This window comes from Sitophilus oryzae, unplaced genomic scaffold (assembly GCF_002938485.1).
Source record: "Sitophilus oryzae breed Bouriz unplaced genomic scaffold, Soryzae_2.0 scaffold_227_pilon_pilon, whole genome shotgun sequence".
Classification (NCBI taxonomy): Eukaryota; Metazoa; Arthropoda; class Insecta; order Coleoptera; family Curculionidae; genus Sitophilus; species Sitophilus oryzae.
This window is the reverse complement of record NW_022146782.1, coordinates 4,037,431-4,063,594: the sequence shown is the minus strand read 5'-3', so window position 1 is coordinate 4,063,594 and position 26,164 is coordinate 4,037,431. Positions and strand designations below refer to the sequence as shown.

At 32.4% G+C, this 26,164-nt stretch overlaps 2 protein-coding genes across 2 annotated transcripts; one reads left to right on the top strand and one right to left on the bottom strand.

The window, feature by feature from the left end:
- The first annotated feature begins 606 nt into the window (after positions 1–606).
- Positions 607–20,299, top strand: LOC115884277 (structural maintenance of chromosomes protein 5). The gene is made up of 19 exons (XM_030902807.1): positions 607–1,016; positions 1,078–1,267; positions 1,319–1,405; positions 1,472–1,652; positions 1,797–1,914; positions 1,977–2,072; positions 2,128–2,321; positions 2,687–2,865; positions 3,010–3,079; positions 3,304–3,489; positions 3,555–3,780; positions 6,621–6,736; positions 6,814–6,959; positions 8,792–9,054; positions 10,308–10,474; positions 11,240–11,430; positions 11,711–11,857; positions 16,954–17,101; positions 19,901–20,299. The coding sequence occupies exons 1-19, from the start codon at positions 829–831 to the stop codon at positions 20,116–20,118; spliced, it is 3,111 nt and encodes a 1,036-aa protein (XP_030758667.1). The 5' UTR covers positions 607–828; the 3' UTR covers positions 20,119–20,299.
- On the bottom strand, positions 17,110–25,642 carry LOC115884279 (substance-K receptor-like). Its single transcript, XM_030902808.1, has 8 exons — positions 25,356–25,642; positions 23,568–23,679; positions 23,255–23,446; positions 23,012–23,190; positions 22,601–22,744; positions 22,347–22,544; positions 19,727–19,851; positions 17,110–17,608 (listed from the first exon to the last, which is right to left on the bottom strand). The coding sequence occupies exons 1-8, from the start codon at positions 25,437–25,439 to the stop codon at positions 17,401–17,403; spliced, it is 1,242 nt and encodes a 413-aa protein (XP_030758668.1). The 5' UTR covers positions 25,440–25,642; the 3' UTR covers positions 17,110–17,400.
- Between the last annotated feature and the right edge of the window lie 522 nt (positions 25,643–26,164).

The following is a 26,164-nucleotide window of genomic DNA, read 5'->3' as shown; positions in this document are numbered from 1 at the left end:
TCGCATATGTTATTAAAATTCAACATATTTATTATTAATCAGTTTAGAACATGAAACGCCTCAAAAAGGTGGTGTTTGTTTTTAATAGAGTACATAAACCTATTATTTTATATAATAATATCCCCAAGAGATATTTAAAAGAAAACAGTGTCGTAGAAGGTCAAGAAATAACATTTATATTTTAGTTACATTATTTATATTTTTTTATATTGAGAGAATACTATTTTTTATGATATATTTTGATTTAGAGTGTGCTTATTCTCTCAAAAAATAAAATCAGTCTTAAATTATTTACATTTTTAACTTTAATTAGTTGGAATTAATTCATATTTTTGAAATACACATTTACAAAGTATTTATTTTGTACTGTTATCGCTGATGTCAGGCAACTAGATATACATTAAAATTAAAATCTGTGATAACTTGGTTTTATATAACTTAAATATGAGAAATAAAAATGAGAATAACTAAATCGAACATAAAACAAGATTATTTGTCTGGAATTAAACCAAATAAGATTTTAAAACCTGTAAATACCCGGTATTATTGTTGTGTATATGTGGTTGCCTTAGTTTTGATTTAATGATTTCGAAAAGTCCGGGAAAATTTTGTGAGGTTAGAATCGTTATAATATTTTGAAATTGTTTAGTAATCAAACAAGAAATGTTTTTTAATTCAAATTTTAATACAATAAAGTATTTTTAAAAACTATTCCTGATTGTTCGGGGATACATTACTGAATATCAATCAAGCAACAACAACTTTTATGTAAAATAAGTTTAAAGTATCTGACATTCAATTTTAACACAAAATTTAGAGTTTTTTAAAATGTTTAAACCTGGTTTTATACGAAAAATTAACGTGCGCAACTTCGTGACCTACGACTATGCAGAATTATATCCTGGGCCCCATTTAAACATGATAGTTGGACCTAACGGTACAGGAAAATCTACCATGGTGGCAGCTATCATTTTAGGTCTTGGAGGTAGCCCTAAAGTAGTTGGGAGAGGCACAAGGTAGGAAAATAATGAAGCAATGAGGGTTTGTTGGTATAATTGTTTTTTTTTTATTCAACAGAATCTCAGAATATGTAAAACATGGCTGTGAGTTTAGCGTAATCAATGTTTACCTCCAGCAAGGACAGGAAAATAGTTATTTGCAAATCACGAGGGAATTTGATACAAGTGATAAAACCTCTTGGAAAATCAACAATCGTCAGTGCTCATTTAATGATGTCCTGGCTCGTACAAAAGAGTTTAACATCCAAGTGAGATCCTCGGCTAGAGTTTTAAAATTAGTTTAATAATTTCCTTTATAGGTAGACAACCTTTGTCAATTTTTACCACAGGATCGGGTAGCTGACTTTGCAAAACTTAACAAAAAAGACCTTTTAAAACAGACACAGGTTATTATAAAATTATAATTTCGAATTTCAGTATTAATAATATAAGTTGTGTTTTTATTTAAACAGTTAGCTTTATGCAGAGATGATTTAATTGATAAACAGAATTCTCTGATTAAGATTAAAGAGCTACACAGTAATTTGTTAAAAAGAAGTAAAGATATTTCATCAAAACTTCAAGATGCTGCTGATGCAAACTCAAGACTCGAAGGAAAAGTAATAAGTTTTAATAAAATGTGTGAATATAAAGGTATTTATTATAATAATATTTAAAAAAAATTAGACTCACTTGAGGTTAATTCTGGAAGTGATATTCAATTGTTTTTAATGAAAAATATGAATTTTTATTTATTATGTTTTGAATTTTTGTCACCTGGTTTATATAATATTTTAGAAAGAATTAAACATGTTGACAGAAAGATTGCTTGGACAATCTATGAAGAAAAAAGAGCACAATTGGGTGAATTAAAAAATGATAAATCCAAAGCAAATGAAGTTCTGCAACAACATAAGTACAAATATTATATTTTTATAAAATATATAGTTTTTAAAAATGAATTGAATGATGTTTTAGGAACGAAATGAAACCTATGGAGATGGTAATTAATCAATTCAAACAGAAATATACAGAATTTTTACAAGTAAACTCCAAGACTACTCACAATATAAGGTAAGTTTTATATTAACAAACTATAGTTAAATAATACTGGTATATTTTCTTACAGAAACAAGGAAGAAAATATCGATCTTACTAGTGAAAAAATCGACAAATTCTCGTCAAAAATTCGCGAAATTGAAGACGAAATCAGAATTAAATTGTCCGAGATTGACCAATGGAATCATCAAATTGAAATAGCAGTGACAAAATTAGAGGACATGAAGAAATTACAAGACAGTGTGCTGATAAAAATTAAACAAGGTCCTTCCTGAATTTGATTTTTTTTATATTAACCGTTTTTTTATTGCTCAAAAATAAATACAGTGTGTCCGAAAAAGTGTACAACGAATAAAAAATTAGATATATGATTTTGACGTATGTCACGTCATATGTATTATGGCGGGAAATTTAAAAAATGTTTGGTGTATTTGTAATATAATACCACAAATATCTGCGAATTCGTTAAAAATTTAGGTATACTTTAAATACAAAAAATGTTTGATTTTTAATTCTGCATCTAAAACAAAGATAATATACAGGGACTTCAAAAAAAAAACATTCTTTAGTAAACTTTTGGAACAAACTCTACAATTTAGGTTATCAAAAATATTCTTATTGGTGTTTAGGAGACAGTGAAAAATTAATTGCCTCAAAGGAAATTAACACTTGTACTACCTTAACAAGACAATTGAGGGCTAAAAAAGAACAAACAGAACAAGATATGTCTGAACTAAAAGCTGAACTCGGTGTATTAAAGAATGAGTATGACAGAATACAGAATGTCAAGCAAGCCAGGCTGGAACAGGTATGCCTTTATAATATATTGTTTTTCTAAATGTTTTTGAATCAATAAAGATTTATTAACAAGGTTTATTATTATTATTTTAAATTTAATTGTTATAAAGATTAATTTTAAATACTTTTTTTTTGTTATAACGCGTTTTTATAGCTAAGAAGAACCAATGAAGACGCTTATAGAGCTGTTTTATGGTTAAGAAATAACAAACACCTTTTTCAAAGTAAGTATTTTTTATATATTTTTATTTTACTTCATTTTTTATTTGACTGAATGTCAATTTTCTTCGACATTTAAACACCCTGTCTAACAAAATAAACACTATTGAATACTGAATGAATAATAACGAATTTTAGAAGTCTGAAATCACATTTTACAATTTTTGTTGTGGCTATTCTATTTTATTCGTTGCTCTGAGGCTCTAACTTATCTATTTGTTACTCTCAGGTGAAATATTCGAGCCTATATTATTGGAACTGAATATCCTGGATACAAATCAGGCTAAATACGTGGAATCCATGATTCTCTTGAGAGACAAAGTGGCATTTACTTGTACTAATAAGAACGACATGAACCTTTTGATTAAATGCTTGAGAGAGCAACAGGGGTTGTCAGTGAATGTTCTACATTCCGGTGAGTCATAGAAAAATTTACAGAATACATGAAAAATAATTAAATTTATTTTAATTTTTTTTTAGATCCTCAATCCAATGCCAGTTATCAATCTAACATTCCCATAGAACATCTGAGAAAATACGGGTTCTATACCTATGTAAATATGCTGTTTACTGCTCCTGAGCCTATAGTGCATTATTTGTGTCAAACGTATCGGTTGCATAACATTCCTGTAGGAGACCACAGTACTAATGCTTGCTATGAGCAAGTACCTAAGCAGTTGACCGTATTTTTCAGTGATAAATTTAGGTATTATGAATTTTTCAAGCTTTGTGGAGTTAATAAATAAGATAAATAATAAAACAACGATAATACGATATTTAGAAAAAATGTATAATTTATTTATAAGAGTTCAATTTTGAAATTTTTAGGAAAAATAGAACATCTAATTTTCACTCAGTTTGTATACAGGGTGTTACTTAAATAAATGCAGGTATTTTTAACTGGTATATAGTATATGTCATGTATTTGTATACCGTGCTGGCAACTGTTACTTTTGGGTCGGCATTTACATGTGTGGAAGTAAATCGCATAGGGATCTTATTAAGTCGGAGTGAGAGAAATGCGACAGACCGACCGACGCGACGCGCGACTGTGTGCTGTTGCGGCGTTGCCGATACGCCTTTCCCTATCAAGTAAAGTAAAATCACGATTATTTTTAAAAGACTTTTTTTCAAGATATATATATATATATATATATATATATATATATTAATCAGTTTAAAACGTTCTACGTCTTCCGATGCTATCTCTCCATGCCTGTCTGTCTCTCCATTCTCCATGCACCGTCTCCGAGAGATCTTTCCTCCATAAACGTGTCAATCCCTTCCTGCCAACTTCTTCTCGGTCTACCCGGTTTTCTTCTTCCTGCAGGTTTTCAGTTTATAATTTGCTTTGGGATTCTTATTTCTGCCATTCTTTGGACATGCCCGTACCATATGAGTTGACTGTTCTTTATGTCGTCCAGTATCGTATGTTTAACTTCCATAATCTCTCTTATGCGTTCATTAGTTATTCGCTCGAGTCTTGATTTGCCTGCTGATCTTCTCCAAAAATCCATCTCTGTAGCTTCCAGCATTCGTTTTGTTGTTTCCTTAATTGGCCAGACTTCACAGCTGAACGTGGTTATACTCTTTATGATGGTATTGTATATTAAAGTTTTGTTCTTGTTGTTTATGCTTCTGTCCCACAGTATTCCATTCAATACCGTGATAGTATTCCTTCCAAGTTGGTTTCGTTCTTTAATTGCTGTATCCAACAGTCCATCATTTGTGATTTGCATACCCAAATATTTGTATTTTGTGCAGCACTAAATTTTCTTCCCTTCTTCTAGCATTAGATCTTGTTGTTCTCCTCCGATACACATATATTCTGTTTTGTTAGTATTGATCTCGAGTCCCCATTTCTGATATTCTTCTATAAGCTTACATGTCATCGTAATCTTGTGCTATGATCACCTGATCGTCCGCGAAGCAAAGTGTGTAGAGCATGTTATCCCATATGGGTACTCCCATATTTCTACATCTTTGCTTCCAACCTTTGAGAACTTGTTCGAGATATATCTTGAACAGTGTTGGTGAAATACAGCACCCTTGTTTCAGACCTTTGGTTCCATTAAATCATGTTGTTAACTTTTTCAAGAGATAACTAGATAAAATCATTAGACATGTTTCTGAGCATCTGAAATGGAAATATAAGGATATCGTTAGGGTGTTATATTTGTTATAACGAGAAAACGTCAGTAATCGCGATAATTTAAAACTTTTCATTTTTAAGATCGGATATTTTAAAATATGTTTACATAAGAAAAATTCGATAAGGTTGTTTTTTCCATTTAAAAATTGTAAACAATCCATCCATTTACTTTTAGAGAATAGCAATTTTCAGCAATCGTGTAATTTTTTTATTGATAAAGATTTTCACATACTGTCTACAAAGAAAATACTGCAGAAATATTAACAAAGTTCTTGAAAAAACTACAATCTATTATTTCTAATAGATTTCGAGATATCGATTTTTGAATTCAGAGTTCTAATAGCGCGACCACTATCGAACACCCACTCAATTCCACTTATTTTTACCAAAAATGCAAGTGTTTTCTAGCTTGCACTTAAAAAATTCAAGCTATAGAGAAAATTACAACGACTCGTTAATAAATAAACAAATTAAGTATCACGAGACGTAATTAAATCGTGAAGCTGAACGCATGACGTACACCTTTCCCTAGAACTTTAAGTACTGACAGAGGTATTGATTGGGTCGACCGGTCAACTGCGACAAATCTGCTGTATCCCCTTCCACGTCTCTTAGCGATGTGCACAGTTTCTCGGTTTATTTCATACGTTTGGCAACGTGTTTACTGTTCTCTCTTTGTTTAGTACATTATAAACGCATTGTACTGTTCTTACATACGGAAATCTCGATCCAAGACTAACCTTTGCCAGCCCTTAGTAGTATATGTGAACAATTTTTGCATATTTTTATATTGCCATATTAAAAAGTAAAAAAAAAACAGTAAAATACATTTTATACACACAATCAAATTATACTTACCTTCTTGACCATGTGGCAACACAGCGCGTCGAACAAGCTCTATGTCGAGATGCCGACGGCTCTCAAAATGTAAGCATTATTTTTTTAAAAATTCAAAATTAAATAATTCTGTTATTTTCATTCTGTTATTAAAAATGGCAATAAAAAAATAAAAAAAAAACATGTTTCTTTTGTCCGGATCTACACGCCACGCCGCCCCATAAAATACTTGCACTTATTTAAGACACACCCTGTATATATTTCGTGTAGAGAATGATTGATATACAGGGTCGTTGATATGTATGGGAACGGTCGATTATTAGGTAAAATATACGAGGTACCCCAAAAATTAAATATAAAAGACTGGAAATTACAAAATTTTCGTTTAACATTTCAAAATCAAAACTTCATAATTCGGAAATTGTGTAATTTAGGTAACATTATGTGTATTATGATTTAACAATTTCCAAATTATGAAGTTTTGATTTTGAATTGTTAAACTGTGGATAATATAGTACATATCCGCAACCCGCAACTCTGTATAAAACGATTTTTAGGTATAAAATATCATTTTCCAAGTATACAGAAGAAAAGAGTACCAGTCAAAACGGGATCAGCGGGGACGGAGGATTTTCCTTATCTCTAGATATCGTACGGCTTGAAAACATTAAAGGTAAAATAAAAAAAACCAATAAAAATAGTTAATTTTTATTTTTCCTATTTATATTTTTGGTTAATTTTGTTTTTTAGGCCGCTGTGTAGATATGGAACGAAGAATTCAAGAGCTGCGCACGCAGGTCGAGAATGCGGACGCTCAAATTATAAAGTTGGATGAAAAAGGTCGAGTTTATAGGGAAAAACTGATGGAAATACAAAAACAGAAACAGCAAGCTGACGTAATCTTATAGAAATAAGTATACATAGAGGAGTTCTAAAATATTTCTTTGTACAGCGTATCCGAAAAATAAGTGCAAGTATTTTAACTGGTAGTATAAACTGCCCGTCAAATTAAATATCACAGCGATTTTTTTACTCATTTTCAACGAGTTGTAACTTTGAAAAAAATGGACCAATTTCGTTGATTTTTTAGCATATTAAAGATCGTTTTTCGTAGATTGATCTGATTTTTCTAAATTTTGTATGAGATTTAGTTTTCTATGATAAACAGGGTGTGAAAAAAAGGAATGTAATTTTTGTGTTGCTGCCATTTTGCTAAAAAACAAAATTTAACTAGAATTATAAGTTCTGGGTGTATAGCTAAGACTAATATCTCGGGACGTATTTGGAATTTTTACGATAACTCATCGGGAATAAAAGATAATCAATTTTTACTCTAACTTGTATTTTTTCTACCATTCTTAAGAGATATGCTAACAAAACTGAAATTAACTTTAAAATTGTAGGATATTCGTTACTTTTACAATGTGAAATTAAAAAAAAATGATTTAACTAATACAGGATCTCTTAAAAATACGACCAGCGAAAAAGTAAAATTATTTTTTTAATATTTTGAACTTAACAGCCCATAAGGTTAATATAAAAGCTCGACACGTATTTGATATTTTTGTAAAAACTTTTTGTGTCTAAAAATCTGTAGTTTAGCTGCAACTTAGTAGTTTTTTTTAATTTCACATTGTAAAAGTAACGAATATCCTACAATTTTAAAGTTAATTTCAGTTTTGTTAGATCTTTTATTCCAGATCGTAAAAATTCCAAATACGTCCCGAGATATTAGTCTTAGCTATACCCAGAACTTATAATTCTAGTTAAATTTTGTTTTTTGGCAAAATAGCAGCAACACAAAAATTACATTCCTTTTTTTCACACCCTGTTTATCATAGAAAACTAAATCTCATACAAAATTTAGAAAAATCAGATCAATTTACGAAAACCGATCTTTAACATGCTAAAAAAATCAACAAAACTGGTCCATTTTTTTCAAAGTCACAACTCGTTGAAAGTTAGTAAAAAAATCGCTGTGGTATTTAATTTGACGGGCAGTTTAGTTCGACCCCAGAAACACGCTCATGAGGTTTTTTTGCGAAATTTTTTTTTATATTTTTCTTGATATTTTCCGGAAAATATTGAAAAACTTTTGAGAGCCGCTTGTTTTGTTTATAGTGCTTCGAGAGAATGCAATGTTGCCACCTCCTACATTATTCACATTCTGTATGTTTATAAGTTGATCATTTTAAATTTCGACAAAAAAGAATACTTAAATTAAGTTTATTTCTTGTAGATTTTCTAATTATTGTAGATTACTATTAAGTATAATGCAATAGAGGTGGGAATTCTAGTTCCTTGGGAGGAACTAGTTCCTTAGTTCTAGTTCCTCCAGAGGAATAGTTCCTTGAACTAGGTGTTTAGTTCACAATAGTTCCCGCCTAACATTGACATCCCCCTTGCTTGCTAATGCGTTTCGTTGTCAGTCAGAACTATTCACAGTATGATCTGTATAATTTTTACAATTTTTATATAATCGCTTGGTATTTTTGTCTGATTATCGATTGCTGCCGGCGGCTCTCAAAATGTTGCCATTATTTTTTTAAATTTTCAAAGTTAAAACGGTAAAGAGAAAATATGTTTCTTTTGGCCAGATCTCCCACCCTTTTAAATACATTTATTTCTGGGACACCCTGTATGTATTAGAGCGGCTCTATGTTTACATAAACTTATTTCGATCTCTGTGATACCCCAGATGTATATAATTTTGTTCTTTTTTTTTTAGTTGATCAAAAATCGGATCTTGGAGGCTCAACAGAATTTGAATTCGATGAGGAACACCAATAAAAATCCGGAAATCATCAGACAGGAAGGTAGGAACAAACTGCAAAAATTGGTTGAAGGACTTGTGCTGGTACAAGGTACCTTAAAGAACCAATTGGTGGAACTGAAAAACTTGGTTGTATTGAGCAGTGTGAATTCCTTGAAGATAGAATGGCTGAGGGAAAAAATCGAGTGTGTCGAGAATGATATGGCTGAAAAGAAGGGGTAAGTTTGTCACCCTGTATACTCTTATCATATATACAGGATGGTTCTCTTTTTATTGCGTAAAGAGCGTAATTTAAAACACTAATCGACATGCCATGAGGATATTTCTAAAAAAAAAAGAATTATCTTTGAATTAACGGATTTATTCTTAAGTATTAAGTTAAAGAATCACCCTGTATTACTCTAAGAGAAGAAATACAGGATGTCTCTTAAATAAGTGCATTAAAGTGTTTTAAGATGCCCTAAAGAAAACAAACATATTTTCTAATGCACAATTTTTAAATTAAATTGAAAATAACTGAGTTATATTTAACTTTGAAAATTAAAAAAAAAGAATGCTAACATTTTGAGAACCGCCGATTCAAACGCTTAATTGATACCCTGTGTTGCCACATAGGCAAGAAAGTATACATTTGTTTGAAAATACTTCGTAATATGTCGATAAGAGAATTTGTAATAATTATAAGATTTATTCTTCCAGCTTAGTTGAAATTAACTGTAAAAAACGTATTGGTGTGTGTTAAAAAATAAGTACAGTGAATTTTTCAATTATTATCATTAATGCCACTGATATAATTAAAATTATTTTTTTTATTTATTGTGTAGAAGATTAAATCATCACTGTTAAACTTATACAGGAGGTATCAGAAATAAGTACAGATATTTTAACTGGTAGTGTATTTCGACCTCAGAAACACGCCTGAGATGTTTTTTCGCAAGAAAAAAATTGAAAATTTGGAATTTTTTGAAAACATTTTTGGAAAAATTTTTAGTTTTTAATTAAACAGCATTATTTCTTGATAATATGGCAACATAGGTAGTAGATTAAATTTACAAGAAAGAAGACCCAGAAAAGATCCAGTGGTTCTCAAAATTTAAGTAAAAAATCGTTTTTCAAAGTAAAATAAGTCGGTTATTTCGAACTTATTTGAAAAATGGTAAAGAGAAAATATATTTCTTTTGTGGAGATCTACCACCCGTTAAAATATCTTCTTATTTCTGGGAGACCTTGTATAAACACACAAATATATGGCAACATTGCAAGTCTACGATAAACCGTCAATAAATTACAGGGAAATGTCTTGCGGCACTCAAAAGTTTTTTAATTTCCAGAAAAATGTCATGAAAAATGTAAAATTTTTAACAATTTTTTAAATTTAAAATACTTGTACTTTTTTAAGAGACACCCTTTATATTATTAATCCAAAAACGAACTATAACCTCACTTTGCCTTTGTTGATTCTTGTTTTTAGACGCCTTAGAGAAGCTGAAGAACTGTACAACGCCATAGCGGACAGATACAGTGGGGTTATGCAGGAGGCCAAAGCTCAACTTTTGAAAGCCAAAGAACTGTCAGATGGCCTGACACCTGCCGATGACGGCTTCGATAAATTCAGGGACATGTACGATCAACTGTCAAGTAAGTTATGTCACAGTGACAATCGTTTTAGTTATTTTTAGGGTTCCGTACCGTAAAGGAAAAAACGGAACCCTTATAGAATTACTTTATTGTTGGTTCTTTAATATATCTTTTTCTATTCTCTCCTGGTCAAAGTGCGGGCCGTCTGGCTACCGGTAGACTACTGCGGTTCACTACTGCGCATCACATCTGTACAGGGTATCCCATTTTCGTGTGTTTTATGGGATTTCTCGTTTAGGAGTAGAGATACAATGATGCGATTTTCACATTACTGTGCTACATTTTTATGAAATTAAATATGCTACACATAGGTTTGTCCTAGCCTCCTTAGTTCCTGAAATACAGGACGAATTTATGATGCGCAGTAGTGAACAGATGTTCAATACACATATGATGTGCAGTAGTGAACGCAACGTCTACCGGCAGTCAGACGGTCCACACTCTGTTCAGGAGAGCATAGCAAAAGATATATTAAAGAATCAGTTTTAAAAAACAGCTCAATCGTTATGGAAATGAAAATATAAAATGACACCAATTGCAAGCAAATCGTATATCCGATGAACGGAAGCATGAAAATGGAAGTCTTTCAATTTCTAACCAATGGAAGTCTTTCAATTCAACCAATAAAATTAATATCAAGTGTATCAAGCTTTAAACTATACATTTATAATTAAAACATCAAAATGTTGTCTTTACTATATAGGCAAAGCTTTATCCACGAGGTTTATAAAATCTATGATATTCGTTCTTAAAATGTTTCTTTAGGTAACCTGGAGGAATTGAACGCCCAAAAAGAGAACATCGATTCGAGAATCGCATGTTTAAACACTGCAGACGACGGAGAAATTAAAGAATACGAAAACAGGTGTAAAGCCATTGATGCAATGGCCAAAGACTCTGAAACTCTGGCCAGTGAAATCGAGAAGATCGAGGCCAAAATGGATCGCAAGAGAAAGGTATGAATTTATAAATCTATTGTGTCCCTCTTTTTGCATCATAATATACAGTCATATTATGACAGAAGAGCATGATGAAGATTATTTTATTATTATGATTATTGTTAGTTCCCAGTAATAATTAGTACGCAGAAAGAAAGAAGTGCCTGAAGAAGCGACAATAAAGTCGCGAAACGTCGCAAAAAATTGTTTCCTTTCGAGCCTTCTCAAACACCCACGATTTTTTTCTTTCTGCGTATTATTTTATTATTTTCTCTAATATTTGAGGTTTCTTTTACAGGAATGGTTAGATCCTTTGAGTGAACTAGTTACGGGCATAAGTAAACGGTTTTCTACGGCATTTGAACTTATGGGCTGTGCTGGGGAGATTTCCATAACCCATGGAGACGATGAACGCAACTTTGCCGATTACAGCTTATCAATAAAGGTATTATTTTATCAAATAAAATTCTAACAAAGACGGTAAAAATAATTTTTAATATACGCCATACTGTGTTTTTTATTTAAAAAAAAAACACCCATAAGGACAATCAATGTGAATTAGTGATGGGTTGTTATTTAACTATCTGATATTTTATAACAATTATTTATAAATAACATAACGCAGCCGTTACTACTTCTAAAAAATAACAGATATAAAATAACGATACGTAGAGATCGGCCGCTCGCGATACGAAAAACGAAGTCGGCGCTCTGCATCACCACGAAATTCTATGCTGCTCGAAGCAATTCCAAAAACAACTAGTATGGATGGAAAACATGTTATTTCGTCAACCATCGATACAGGCGGCGAGACAACGGACAACGGATGGGGGAAAGCGCTACGGCGAACGTAGCTGCTTCGGTCGATACCGTCGATTGTCGTATTTACAACAGCTTAAAAATAATAGGATATAAAAAGAAGCAGGTTTTTGAAACAGTTGCGGGCATAACGCCTGGCGGTGGAGATAACAGGAGTGGGAAAGGAACGCTGCTGCATCAGTCGATTGTCGATGGAGGCTCGCAACGGGTTGGAGAAGCAGTCATTTTAGATACGTTGTTTTTCAACCTGTTACGAGCATAACAGGGCGGCGGTCGAGATAATCGGTGTGGGAAAGGAAAGCTGCTGCATCAGTCGATTGTCGATGGAGGTTCGAAACAGGTTGGGGAATAACGCATCAGTTGTTTTAGATACATTCTGTTTCAACCTGTTACGAACATAACGGACGGAGGTCGAGATATTATGGCGCTGTATGTTTCAGTACTTACTTATTAAGTTTCAATATTTAGGTATTTATTTATTCTGAAAAATTTTCAGAATAATATTTTAAGATTTTTTAAAAATGTATACAGGGTGTTTTGAAAAAATCTGGTCATTTGATGATTAATCACGATCCTGCTTAAAGCCCTTGACGTAAAAGCTGATTTTTGGAAAACGGATTGACTTTAATGTGTAGAGGTTCGATAAGAAGGGATTTTTCGAAACTCGAATTCTAAGGGGGTGAAACTACTCTCAAATATTAGAATATTTTTATTTAAAACCGGTGAGTTTTTCGGAAAAACTCTTAAAACACGTATATTTTATTATGTTGTTTTACACATTTTAAGATTTTTTAAAAATATATACAGGGTGTTTCATAAAATATGACCATTGAGTAATCACTATTCTGCTTAAACTGCTGGACGTTTAAAGCTGATTTTTTGCAAACGGATTGACTGTGGGGTTGAGGTTCGATAAGGAGGGGTTTTTCGAATCTCAAATTCCAACAGGGTGAAAACGCCCCTCAAATATTACAATATTTGTTATTTAAAAAACGGTTAGTCTTTCGGGAAAACGCCTGGACACGCATAATTTATTTGGTTTTTTTTACATATTTTGATTTTTTTTTTAAATCATACAGGGCGTTCCAAAAAGTTGAGTAATTGATTAACCACGATTCTGCTTAAACTGCTCGACGTTAGAAAGCTTATTTTTGGCAAATGTGAGAAAATTTTATCCAGTTTGTATGTTAATGGAAATTCTTGTTTTGCTTTGTCATCACCATTAGAAATTATTAATTCGATGCGAACGAAGTCGCGGGTACACGCTAGTTTAAGTGTAAAATTAATTCGAACTCTAGTGTGTAGTTGGTTTACTTATGAAGAATATACTACACATTTTCTTATATTGCTATTTTTTGACCGCAAATGGTAAAATCATAACTAAGAGCTTCTCGCCCGTCGAGTGAGATGCACCCTGTACACTGCTACGCAATTCAGGGTCTACGCGTATCGAGGAGCAGGGCGTAGGTAGATCGCAATGTGTAGGTATAGACGAGTGGCGGAATTTTGGCTTTTTTTATATCGCAATATGTCGCAACAGCGCTTATTTGTAAACAACCACCGTTTTTAGAGAGGTATTTTAGATAACAATCGATATTCAGAAATGTTTTGACACCCTGGAAATACTACCACCGAGCACGTCATTGTTGCAACTTGCAACTGCGTTAATACGCCTGGCGGTGACCGTCTCATACTCTTTCAGATATTTAGCAATAAAATAAAGAAACCTGTTATTTTTAAGCTGTTATTTTAAGCTGTTTTTTATAAATAACTATAACAGTTTCAACTGTTATCTAAAAATAACAGTTTTGCGCATCACTAATGTGAATACAATATTTGGTGCTACTCTTACAACGGTCGCTCTCCAAAGCTTTTGATAATTTCGGAGTGGTTTGGCTTTTTCCGGAATTATGTCGCCAAATATTATTTATTTAAATTTATTAATATTTTCTAATAACTTTTTTAATAATATTAATTCATTATTATTTATTGTTTTTGTTTATTTTTAATATTTTGTTTATTTTTTAAAATTATTATTCTTAACACTAACTATCCACATTGACTATGGCTGAAATCGTACTCCATCCTAACCTAAATCCCAAGAAAATCAAAAATTTTAGAATAATTTTACATATAAAATGACAGCGATCTTTATTTTATAGCCATCGCTGACGCCTTTTTTCTATGATATTGTATTATTTGCAAATATAATTTTTCGAACATTGATACTTGCAAAATATACATATAAATTTTGTGAATGCAAATAATAATACATCACTATTAGTAGATATTGAATGTTTTTTGTTAAATTAGATCGATTTTCAAACACCAAAATTTAAAATATATTTTACATTTTACCCATTATCTTACGTACCTATTCATTATTTGTATATTGTAAAACATTTGCTGCATTTGTATGGTTTATAATTTATTTGCCAAAGTATTTATTACTATAAAGAGGTATATATATTGTATTTATTAACTGTATATTATATATATTTCATGTAAACTATATCATTTTTAAAATACAAACCAAAAATACGAGGAATAATTATGTTTTCCATGTATTTTACAACATATTTATTAATCCTTAGTATCTAATTAGCGTGACGTCATAAATCTCGCTCCGTGGCTGTTCTATTAGAGACGGCATTGGTTTGATATTTAGAAATGTCAAACGCTGATGACATTTTACTTTTGGAATTATGACATTTCGGGTTGATTTTTGCAAGAAGAGGAAGAACTGTCACTTGTTTTATTATTTTCCTTTTCTATTTCATGAAAGTAAAAAGAGTTACCTATCTGATTCGTTCAGGTACTCAATTTAAAGAATATCAGTAACTTTTTTGACAGAGGGATTTTATATTTGCCATATTGGTAAAAAATAACGGTCAAAATTCAAAGTTATTCATTTTATAGACTATACAAAAGGCATTGTACATTTTGCATAGGCCCACAATATATTGATAGAGCGTGTATCTTAAACTAGCTGTACAGAAATTTGAACTCCGATGTATACAGGGTGTTCAAAAAATATATTTAACATTAAATAAACTTAAATTTTATTATAATTTATCTATGTACTTATTTTATAAATAAAAATATTATTCTGATTGAAGTTTTTTTTTAACTTGTGTTAGTTATCTGCTAAAAAACCGATCAAATTGTTTTTTTCTAATATCAATGCAAATTCGTCGTACTTGGTAAAAATTTTGATTTTTTTAAAAATTGTAAATTTGCGGTAAAAAAGAGTCTTGATCAAATTTTCACACTCTTATAAAACACCCTGTATACGAGAATTCGCTAAATATATTTTCGAAAACCACATCAGCATCTTAATCACAATAGATTCATCTAAAACCTGGTCCAAACCGCATCCCAAAATCTTTTTTAGTTCAAGAGATATTCAACTTTAAATTTACCCTAAAATTTTGCATGTTCCAATAATTATGTTCGGCAATTTATTTGACGAAATTGTCCACAAGTACTAGTTAAACGCTTTTCTTTACTTACGCACATACGCCAGAAAGAAATCTAAAAACTAGCCTGTTTGTTTCACTTATTTTTAATGGCCAAGCCGTAAGGGGAATCCCCCGGGTTCCGAGCGTCGACGCATCAGCCCGGAACGAAGCGGTTTGATCTTAATCGAGATCGATTCGGTTATCTAGTAGTAATGTGTTGATCCCGCATTTGCGGGATTGCATTCCCCACTTTAAACACTTTTCGGTATTTTTTCAATGAGTGCGGTTTCAATTTTGAAAGATTTTATAATTTTTGAAGATTCTAACTTTGACAGGAGAAAATTATTTCTGTTCTTGTCTTTGAATAAGAAGACTAAGGAAGCAGCATAATGCTATCCATGTATTCATGCATGGTGGGCGGGTAAAGAACTCTAGGGTGGGGATCCTTGACAGTTCTGTTTGACGATTCATTTGACACATTTGACTTTGATTTGAAATTTTGTGGATTTGTCAGTCTTTACGGAGCTTATTTTATGTTATTTATTATTTATTCTACTACTGATAGTTGTATAAAGGTAGTAAATCTAGATGGAAATTGTGGCAGAACTTAACTTAACAGTGACACTATGGCGATTTATCAAAAAAGACTCTAAAATAGTTGGTTGTGTAGCGTGCGGGAGATCTCGGCAAAAATCGAGTGAAATAATGGAACAACTTTTCGCTAGTAAGTGACTATATAATCTACATACGTGTAGTAAACCGATCATTTATGAAATTCACTTAAATTAACTAATTATATATTTTTTTTGCATTTTTGATTTTATTTACGACTTGTCAAAGAATTTAGATACGTCAATTTGACTTACCTGCTTCAGTAGCGTATCGGATGTTTATGGTTATAAATAATTATTATAACTTATCTATTTTTATTAGAATTTTATATTTTTATAACAATTTTAATAACTGCCAACATTTATTCACAACGTAAAATAAACTAACAAATTATTGAGTCTACCCCACGTCTACGCTACATCATAGTTTTACATTTTTTTTAAATAAAATTAGAACGGCACTGATAAACCGGAATTTAAGTCGGCCATATTTGAGGCTCATCGCGGTGGACCTAAGATTTTTGATATGCTCCTTCCTTAGTCTTCTTATAGGGCAGCGCCCTACAACGTATGCGCTCCAAAACAATTATGTTTTTGGCGGCAAGCCGAGCATTCCAGTCTGAACTTGCTTCCTTTATCTATGATTACAGGTGACATATAGAAATGGTGAGCCACTGCAGGAATTGAATGCCACAGTTCAGAGTGGCGGTGAAAGAGCAGTGGCCACGGCAGTGTTCATGTTAGCCTTACAAGAATTAACACCAGTGCCATTCAGATGCGTAGACGAAATAAATCAAGGTAATTTTATTGTACAATTCATTTATTTTCGACCATATATTAACAATGTTGAGGGTTGAAAATAAACTAGCAAAAATACAGAATCAACGTTATTAGGACGTGACTTAATGTCTTGTAACGTTGGTTGTATAATCTGTCCAACGAGTCAGAGAAGATTTTTACAGACGACATTCAAAAAATGACACGAAATTCCTGTTTGCCTGTTAATTAAAATAACAGACACAACTGTCACTGCCAGGGTTCCTCCCGTTGGACAGACTATATACTTTCTTATGTGATTAAAAAAATACAATCTATTTCTATAGTTTCGTATTGTAGACTACTTCCACTTCTTTGGTACTGGGTTCTTGTCCTCCAACAGATTTGATATTTTGTTTTCTCTTGAATATATAAAATATTTTTTTGTTACATTTTGCAGCTTCGGTAGTGGGAGAGATTTGAGCTTTTTCTTTAATAACTCGTTTAATCCGATTTTCTTTAGTTTTTGGTATTAGCCACTGCCATAACCTAAAAAAATTCAAGTTTGTTTGGTTTTGATTTAAATGACTTAAAACGACAAATCCATTGAAGAAAATACTAAGAAGGACTTTATTTTTGTTGATAAGCTTTTTTTAATAAATAACTAATATACCGGGTGTGTCTCGAAAGTGGTTCACACCTATAACTTTTTTATTTTTTCAGATAAAAAAACGAGATTTGGTATGTCAATGTATGGAATAAATTAGGATTCATTGACTTATTCAGTTGTTTTCGGTCGCTTCCTGTTTCACCGGAAATGACTACAACTTTTTATTTTTAAATGACATCCTCGATATTTTTCTACTTTATTCGATAGAAAATGACACTCTGAATAGAATGACATATCATACATCAACTTTTGACATTTCCCATATGGTTTATTTGAAATTGTAACATGCAGTTCATAACGACAATTTAACTCGAAATACCAAGTGTGTGGTACCAAATTATTCGTTAAAAAATGCTTTTTCCAAATATGCTAATGAGCCACCCTCGTTCCATTTGAAAAAATTGAGATGATTAAAAATACGATTTGTGCATCTTTTAACCGGCCAGGACAATACACTAAAAGCATTAGACGATCAAATCTATTTTTCCAAGGCTCCTTGATTGAAAATGAGTGTTTTTAATACAGCCATGAAACTCTAGATTGAAATTTAAAATACAGTTTTTTTTCAAGCGAGAATGTCAAAAGTTGACATATGATATGTCATTCTATTCAGAGTGTTATTTTCTACCGAATAAAGTAAAAAAATACCGAGGGTGCCATTTAAAAATCAAAAGTTGTAGTCATTTCCGGTGAAACAGGAAGTGACCGAAAACAATTGAATACGTCAATCAATCCTAGAGGTGAGAATTCTAGTTTCTTGGGAGGAACTAGTTCCTTAGTTTTAGTTCCTCCAGAGGAATAGTTCCTTGAACTAGGTCTTTAGTTCACAATAGTTCCCGACTAACGTTGACATCCCCCTTGCTTGCTAATGCGTTTCGTTGTCAGTCAGAACTATTCACAGTATGATCTGTATAATTTTTATAATGTACGGAGATATAACGAGACGTGTAATTGTGTATGTTAAAAACATATAGGTAAGTTTTATTTGCAGATAAAAAAAAATAAAAAAAAACTCAAATCAGAATTTAAAGAACTATATCACAAATCAATTGGAGCAAATATTACAAAAATTTCACGAAAAATTGTATTTTTCCTCGCTTCAAGCTTTTTGTTTTTATCTAAAAGTTCAGAATATCTACTTCGTTTTATAAGATATTTCTTAATTTTAGGGACCTAAAGTGAAACATTCCCATAAAATATTTAAAAAACAACTAAAAATCAAAAACAGTATCCACGACAAATTTCTGTGGTAATTACGCCGCGCCGGCTGTGGCAACAGACAAGGCCGAATCCATCGTCGTCGCCTTGTATTATATCTCGGATCTGCCGACTGAATAGATTCCCGTGAACTAGTCTTTTAATAGTTCCTCTATGTCCGGATCCGATAACATATGGCTGGCGCTCCCCACGCCTGCCTAGCATCAATCGCGCTGGCTGATCCATACGTAAACTAGTATTTTATTTAGTTCCTCTAGTTCCTTTAGGTCCGGATCCGATAACATACGGCATACGGCTGGCACTCCCCACTCCTGCCTAGCATCGATCGCGCTGGCCCGATCCATTCGTACGTAAACTAGTCTTTTATTTAGTTTTGTTCCTCTAGGTCCGGATCCGATAACGTACGGCTGGCACTCCCCACTCCTGCCTACCATCGGGCTACGCGCGCTAGCCGATCCGTCGCCGTCGCATATTATTCTATATCGGTCACAGTCTCGATCCCGGAATAGGTCCTGAGGAACTAGTTCTTTGAGAAACCAGGAACTAGTTCCTTTCATTCCGGGGTCGGAATAGTTCATTGGGACTAGTTCGTTGACGAACTACACACCTTTAATCAATCCTAATTTACGTCATATACCAACATACCAAATCTCGTTTTTTTATCTGAAAAAATAAAAAAAGTTATAGGGGTGAGCCACTTTTTCAGTCAGACATATTGAAACCCCTTTGCGTTCAGTACCATAGTTCCATAGTCTTTTATTCTGTAGACAAGTTCTTACTTGGTTTTTTTGAAAGCATTGCGAAACGATATATTAGTCGCTGAGTAGATTAGTGGATTCAAAGCAGCATTCACAATAAGTAGGTATTTAGAGGTGAACCACAGCGTATGGTACAATCCATTAACCTAAAAATAATTAATATTAAAGCAAGCGTTTTTTTTTTTCTTTTTAAAGGTATGGATGCTAACAATGAGCGTCGTGTTTTTGAACTTATAGTAGAGACAACTTGCCAAGAGAACACGTCACAGTACTTCCTCATTACTCCCAAATTGGTACCAAATTTACGGTACCCAAAACAGATGATGGTTCATTTCATACACAACGGACCCTTCGTGAATGCTGACAGAAAATGGTCTTATTCGAAATTATGTAACCCACAAGGCGTTAGATAAAACTTACGTGGTTTTAACATATTTATGTCATTTTTATATATATATACATAGTTAGTTACTTTGTGCCTTATAATATATTATAGATTTTAGACATTTTTTTTTCGTTCGTTTTCGTGTTTTTACCAAAATGTTACCTTTATGTGTTGTTTATTTTTACTTTAATAAATAGTATTTTTAGTAGCTACTTGAAGTTTTATTTGCAGACGTTACTCAAGAGAGGGCGCTTATAATAATGAAAAGCAGAGAATAGGTACATTAAAGAAATGCTAACTTCATGTTAAAAAATGGAAACAGACGCCACCTGGTGTCGCCTGGCAGTACTAGCTAAATTGAGGGGAATTGGAGGGGCGGGGCTTAAAAGAGGGGAAATTTAAAAAAAATATTTTTATAAGTATCACTGACTTACTGTTTAAAGTTAATAAACATATTTTTTATTACTTTAATATAATTTAATGTATTAAAAAATATGTCTATTAACTTTACACAGCAAATCAATGATATTATTAAAGACTTATTATTTTCAGAGAAAATTCATAGTAAATAAATTACACATTAGTAAACAATATCATTTATTTTTAGAGCTGCGATTTATATTACAATAATATTGAAATATATATATTTTTTTAACAATGAAAAAGAATATCCTGAACCTGAAAAAGAAAGATGATCAATTAATGACTTAAATTAGTTCAAAATACATTTTGCAAATAACTAGTGAATTGGAAAGATAAACATACTATTAAAAAAGACATTTTAGTAGTATGTTATCATCTATTTACTGATAATACATTACATAAGTATATAATAGGTAAATAACATGCATAAGGCACTATGATACAACTACCTGTATCATGATAACACACTAATATGACAAAAATATATGCTAATTTAAATTCCTTTAATGATCTAATGAAACACTATCTAGCCTCAATGCATGCCATTCCAAAGGCAAAAAAAACTGTTATACCAAATAAATATAAGCTGAATAAAACATAAACCAAGCCAACGTGCATAAACAACCAAAAAATGCATCAAAAAATACTTTTATCAGATCATACCCTTGGATATATTATGTATTTTATATATCGCACGTCCCGTTCAAAAGTTTACTAACTCAAAATAGAGAATATAGAGAACATTGTCAGGAGAAGTAAAAGAAAATTTAAGTTAAGACAATATGCTCCTTTTTGCATATTAACGGCCAAATAATATAATGTTGATTTAATAAAATTTTACTGGCATCCTTCTGAGGTATAAATCAGATTAAAAGGACATTGTTTTTTAATAATTGTTTGTTTTGTAAACATTTTTTGAAGACAATACAGTTTTGAACGGGCTGTGCGATATAAACAAGGATCTTACTATTATTTGAGGTTAGAAAGTATTTAAATAATATAAAACATAATCAAAATCATTTTTCATCATAAATTATAGAGGTACTTACGTGTTTTGATATTATTATCAGGAAATAATACGTTTAGTTAAACAGGTACGCTGCCAGGCAAGTTCTATCGGCGGGTCTTTGCAAGAGTTGAAATCTTAAAATACAAAAATACGTTTACATCTTAGTTGTATTTACGAATAAAGTATTTGTGTGTAATTTCTAACTTACCAGTTAACTGAATAATCGCATTAAATACCTCCAAATGGTAATTTAATATTGTAAAAAAGCAAAATTGTTTTAAATCACTTGCCAGGACAGCCCGGCCAGCTTCTTTGTTGGCAAAATGACCGCGGTATCATGATTTAAGCAATGTGAGTGACAAAGAAAGCCAATGCCTGGCAGATGTTGCTTTCTTTGTCGTTGGTCCTGGCACGTTTAAATTTGACTGTTGCCTGTTTTTCCATACAAGTGACACCCCCGTGATGAAAAGTTTGAGAACCACTGGCAGCCAGCGTTTTGAAAGTAAATCGGGCAGTTCTGAAAATGTCTCTACTAAAATATACAGTGGGAAATGAAAATATCTTATTTGTAGTAATAATATACAGACCGGACCATCGTAGTAGCCTTGTTTATATATTCGGTAGTAGTAACATAGGCAGAACCGGACGAATTAGCGTATACCCGTCCGCCGGATAAAAAGCAGGCGAAAAAATGCGATAAAATAAAAATAGGTAGATATATGATAAGAATGTTTCAGAATTTGTATTTATTCGTGTTTTAATAGCCTAACAGATATTTTAAATTTTGAATTATATAACTTGTTTTAAACTACACAAATACTTACAAGGTTTGTAACGCTGGCACTTGAAGCTATTTTCTTTGATTTTAACAACGAATGTCTGTAAATAATGAAAGCAGTGTAAGGAATCCTACAAACCATGAAAGTTAAAATCACAATAAACATCATTTTGGCTGCGCTCTTTTTGTAGCCCAATTGGTGGTTGGAGAACGATTTTACCAGCATTTTTTCATACCGATTTAACTATAGGAAAAACAAACTCTTTTATTAAGTTACTCTTAATTTTTTAATGGACTTACTTTAATAAAAATAGCACTATAACAAATGATTTGAATGGACAGTGGTAGCCATACTAAAACTGTTATAATAACATACCAATAGACATTAATAACTACCACGTTTTCGGTACAGTACGTTTCATCAAAGTTCTTCCATTGGCGTTCCTAAAAAGGGTATTAATTAAATATTTTAAGACTTGTAAGCGGTGTTGCCAACTCTCTGCTAATCGTCCTGTTAAATCAAAACAAAAATTCTATTAGAACCCTACTAAATCTCGAAGAATATTCAAAAATTACCCGCTGGCTGTTAGCGAAACTGCTTCTGTGAAACCTACTAGATTTAGTAGGATTCCTACTGAGTTGGCAACACTGCTTTTAAGTTATTAAATTACAGGGGTGTCCCTTTTGTACTTCCCAGAGCATTTTTCCTACCTTGTATGTCCGAAATATCGCCAAAGGTACTGATAGAACAATCCCAATCAACCAGGTACAGAAAATAACTATTTTAGCTTTTGTCTGATTGATTCTAGTTTCATTTGGAAGCAGTATAGAAATAAGACGGTCATAGGTAATGGCAGACATGCTTATGACACTCGCCATCAATATTGAACCTGTCAAAAATAAACTAACATTAATATTATGATAATTTTATTGTTATAGATTGTTTTTTTTTACACTCTAAGGGTCCTTCTCCTTTACATCCAATTGATCCTAACTGGTAGTTTTGGAAGTAATCATAAACAAATATAAAACATGGATGCATCAGAAGAGATAGTGAGTCTGCAACTGCCATGTTGCCTACTATCAGGTTTGTTGGGGTTCTGATGTATCTGTTGCTTTTTAGGACGTAAATCACCCAAAAGTTTCCTACAAAACACTTAAGCTCAGATATTATGTATGGCAAAAAAATATAATAGTATTATTGCAATCTCTGTCTCAAATTACATTAAATAAAAGTAGAAAGATATTAAAAAAATATATTTTTCACCTATTAATCCGATCATAACAACTGGCAGGAATATTCCAATATTTTTTAGAAGTATTTTAGTTCCTTTGTTGTAGTATATGACATTTGGAAAATCCACATTGTCGTAATCTATCTAAAAATATTATTTAAAATTACAAAAACTACACACACCGGAAAAGTCTAGGGATATTACAATTTTATCCAGCCATCGTCAGTAATTTTATTATTTGCATATCTGATATAATAAAATTAAAATAAACAAATAGTTTACACGACGTATTGGAAATAAAAATGCGAAATTTAACGAATTTTTCAAATTTACCTTGATTTTTATTGAACTCAAAAAAATACACACATTTTTTTTTTATTCTAAACTGTGAATTAAAAAAAAAGATAAAACCATTTTTACTTAATAAAGGGTATGGCCTCCTCTACTCTTCATTACAACCCTACATCGTCTCTCCATGCTCCTGATCAGGTTGTCGATCTCTTCTTGAGGTACAGCCTGCCACGCTGCATTCACGGCCCGAACCAGATCCCTACGAGTTTCACAAGGCATACCCATTCTCAAAATTCTTCTTTGGACCGCGTCCCATACGTGCTCGATGGGGTTGAGGTCAGGAGATTGTGCCGGCCAGGGTAATATGTTTAATTGATGAGCATTGATAAACTCACTTACCACTCTGGCTGTATGAGGCCGCGCATTGTCATGCATGAGAATGAAGTTTCTCCCAAAATCATTGGCATATGGTAACACGACAGGCTCAAGAATTAAATCACGATATGTGATTCCTGTTAGAAACCTTTCAAGAAAAACGAGATCGGTTTTTCGGCCTAACTGGACTCCTCCCCAGACCATAACTGTTCCACCTTGATAAGGGTGCACTTCCTGAACATGATCCGACCGAATAAGATTTCCCGGTTCTCTCCATACCCTAAGCCTTCTCGAATCCGGATGAATTCCAAAGCGTGACTCATCCGTGAAGAGAACATTGGTCCATTGTTCATTCGACCACTGAACATGATCTTGAGCCCACAAATATCGTACCTCTGGATTTCCTCTCGTTAAGGGTTGAGCTCTCCAAGGGCGTCTGCTTCTTAAGTTGACCTCTCTTAATCTATTGCGAACAGAGTCAGGACTAACGGTTACATTATGTGTTTCTTGGAGAAATTAACTAAGCTCTGGTGCTGTAAGAGTCGGTCGGCGTCGAGCATTTAATTGCAAAAAATGATTTTGCTGAGGGGTAGTAATGCGATGTTGCCCTGTGTGCCTTTCAGCAACATCACCACTTTCAGTGTAGCGTGCACGTAATCGCGATATTACACTTTGCGTTGTATTTAGTGTTCTAGCTACGTCGATTTGGCGCATTCCAGCTTCGAGCATACCCATGGCCCTTAGCATTTCGTCTCTGTTAAGATGTCTACGCTCCATAATGTCGTTTAATACTAAACAGAGTTATTTGAATGAATTCTGGCCAGTTATCATAAAAACATAGCCAGTACAGGTTAAATTCGAACAATTGATGCTAGGTGCTTTTATACATTTGACAAAAAATGCACAAACACTTCTGCAAATATCCCAAATTTAGAAATAACTAGTGTGACTACTTCGTTTCAATCGAAGTAGAAAGAATCGGCCTACAAATATGTGGTTGTTTATTCAAAACATTTATTTTTAACTTTAATAAAATGATATCCCTAGATTTTTCCGGTGTGTGTATAAGAAAAAAAAATTAAATACGAATTTTGATATAGGACTTTTTCAAGATACTATAGAACACCCTGTATACTACACAAACTTTTACTTACTGAAGCGTTTACAGCCAGAGTTGAACCATATTCCGTTGTAACTGTATAAGGATCTGTTTCTAAACTCACATCATAATCAAGCATTTTTTTATTGAAAGTGTTTTTTACTATTACAAATTCTCAACCTGAGAAGCCAGGAGACAAAAATTCATAAATACAAAACAACAAATTTCACCCATGTCAGATTTGGTCGAGTGTTTGTCAAAGCCTTTTACTGCAGAGTGAGCTTTCAAGGGAAAAACAATATTTACATAGTGATAAAAGCTTAAATGAAAGCATATGTTTCGTGGCAAAGTAAAATTTATTAATAAAACAAATAGAAAAAAAATCGTGTATGTGCTTACTGTAAGTACTCTTTTTTTCTGTATCAAAGTGCTTCTGATTGTTGATAAAGAATATTGTATAGATATTATTAATTAAAATAATTAAACAAGTCTCAAATTACAGGCAATTAACTGCATATGGGAGCGTCAAAATTAATTAATGTAAAGAGAGTATGAACAGAGACAATGGTCCAATTCCTTTCAGTTCTCTGTTCCTCTTGCTCTAGTTTCGGTAATTAATTGTTATGCTCGGTTAGTTTTGACTCGCTTGGACAGTGTTGCCACGCCGAATCGGTGCCAACTGAGCCCCTATACAGGGTGTCATATGTGTGGTAAAAAAATAATTTTGAAAATTCGACATTTTTTGAAAAACATTTTTGGGTTTTTAGTTAAAAAAACATAATTTCTTGATAATATGGCAACATAGGTATTAGATTAAATTTACAAGAAAGAAAATCCAGAAAAGATCCAGTGGTTCTTACTTTA

Bases quoted from the DNA above. Each gene is read 5' to 3' on its own strand.
- LOC115884277 (XM_030902807.1), top strand. From the start codon at position 829: ATGTTTAAACCTGGTTTTATACGAAAAATTAACGTGCGCAACTTCGTG. The intron at 1,653-1,796 runs GTATTTATTATA...ATAATATTTTAG, and splicing joins TAAAATGTGTGAATATAAAG to AAAGAATTAAACATGTTGAC. The intron at 3,080-3,303 runs GTAAGTATTTTT...TGTTACTCTCAG, and splicing joins TAACAAACACCTTTTTCAAA to GTGAAATATTCGAGCCTATA.
- LOC115884279 (XM_030902808.1), bottom strand. From the start codon at position 25,439: ATGCTTGATTATGATGTGAGTTTAGAAACAGATCCTTATACAGTTACA. The intron at 22,745-23,011 runs GTAGGAAAAATG...TACCCTTTTTAG, and splicing joins CGATATTTCGGACATACAAG to GAACGCCAATGGAAGAACTT. The intron at 19,852-22,346 runs GTAAGTATTTGT...AATTATTTTTAG, and splicing joins GTGCCAGCGTTACAAACCTT to GTTAATGGATTGTACCATAC.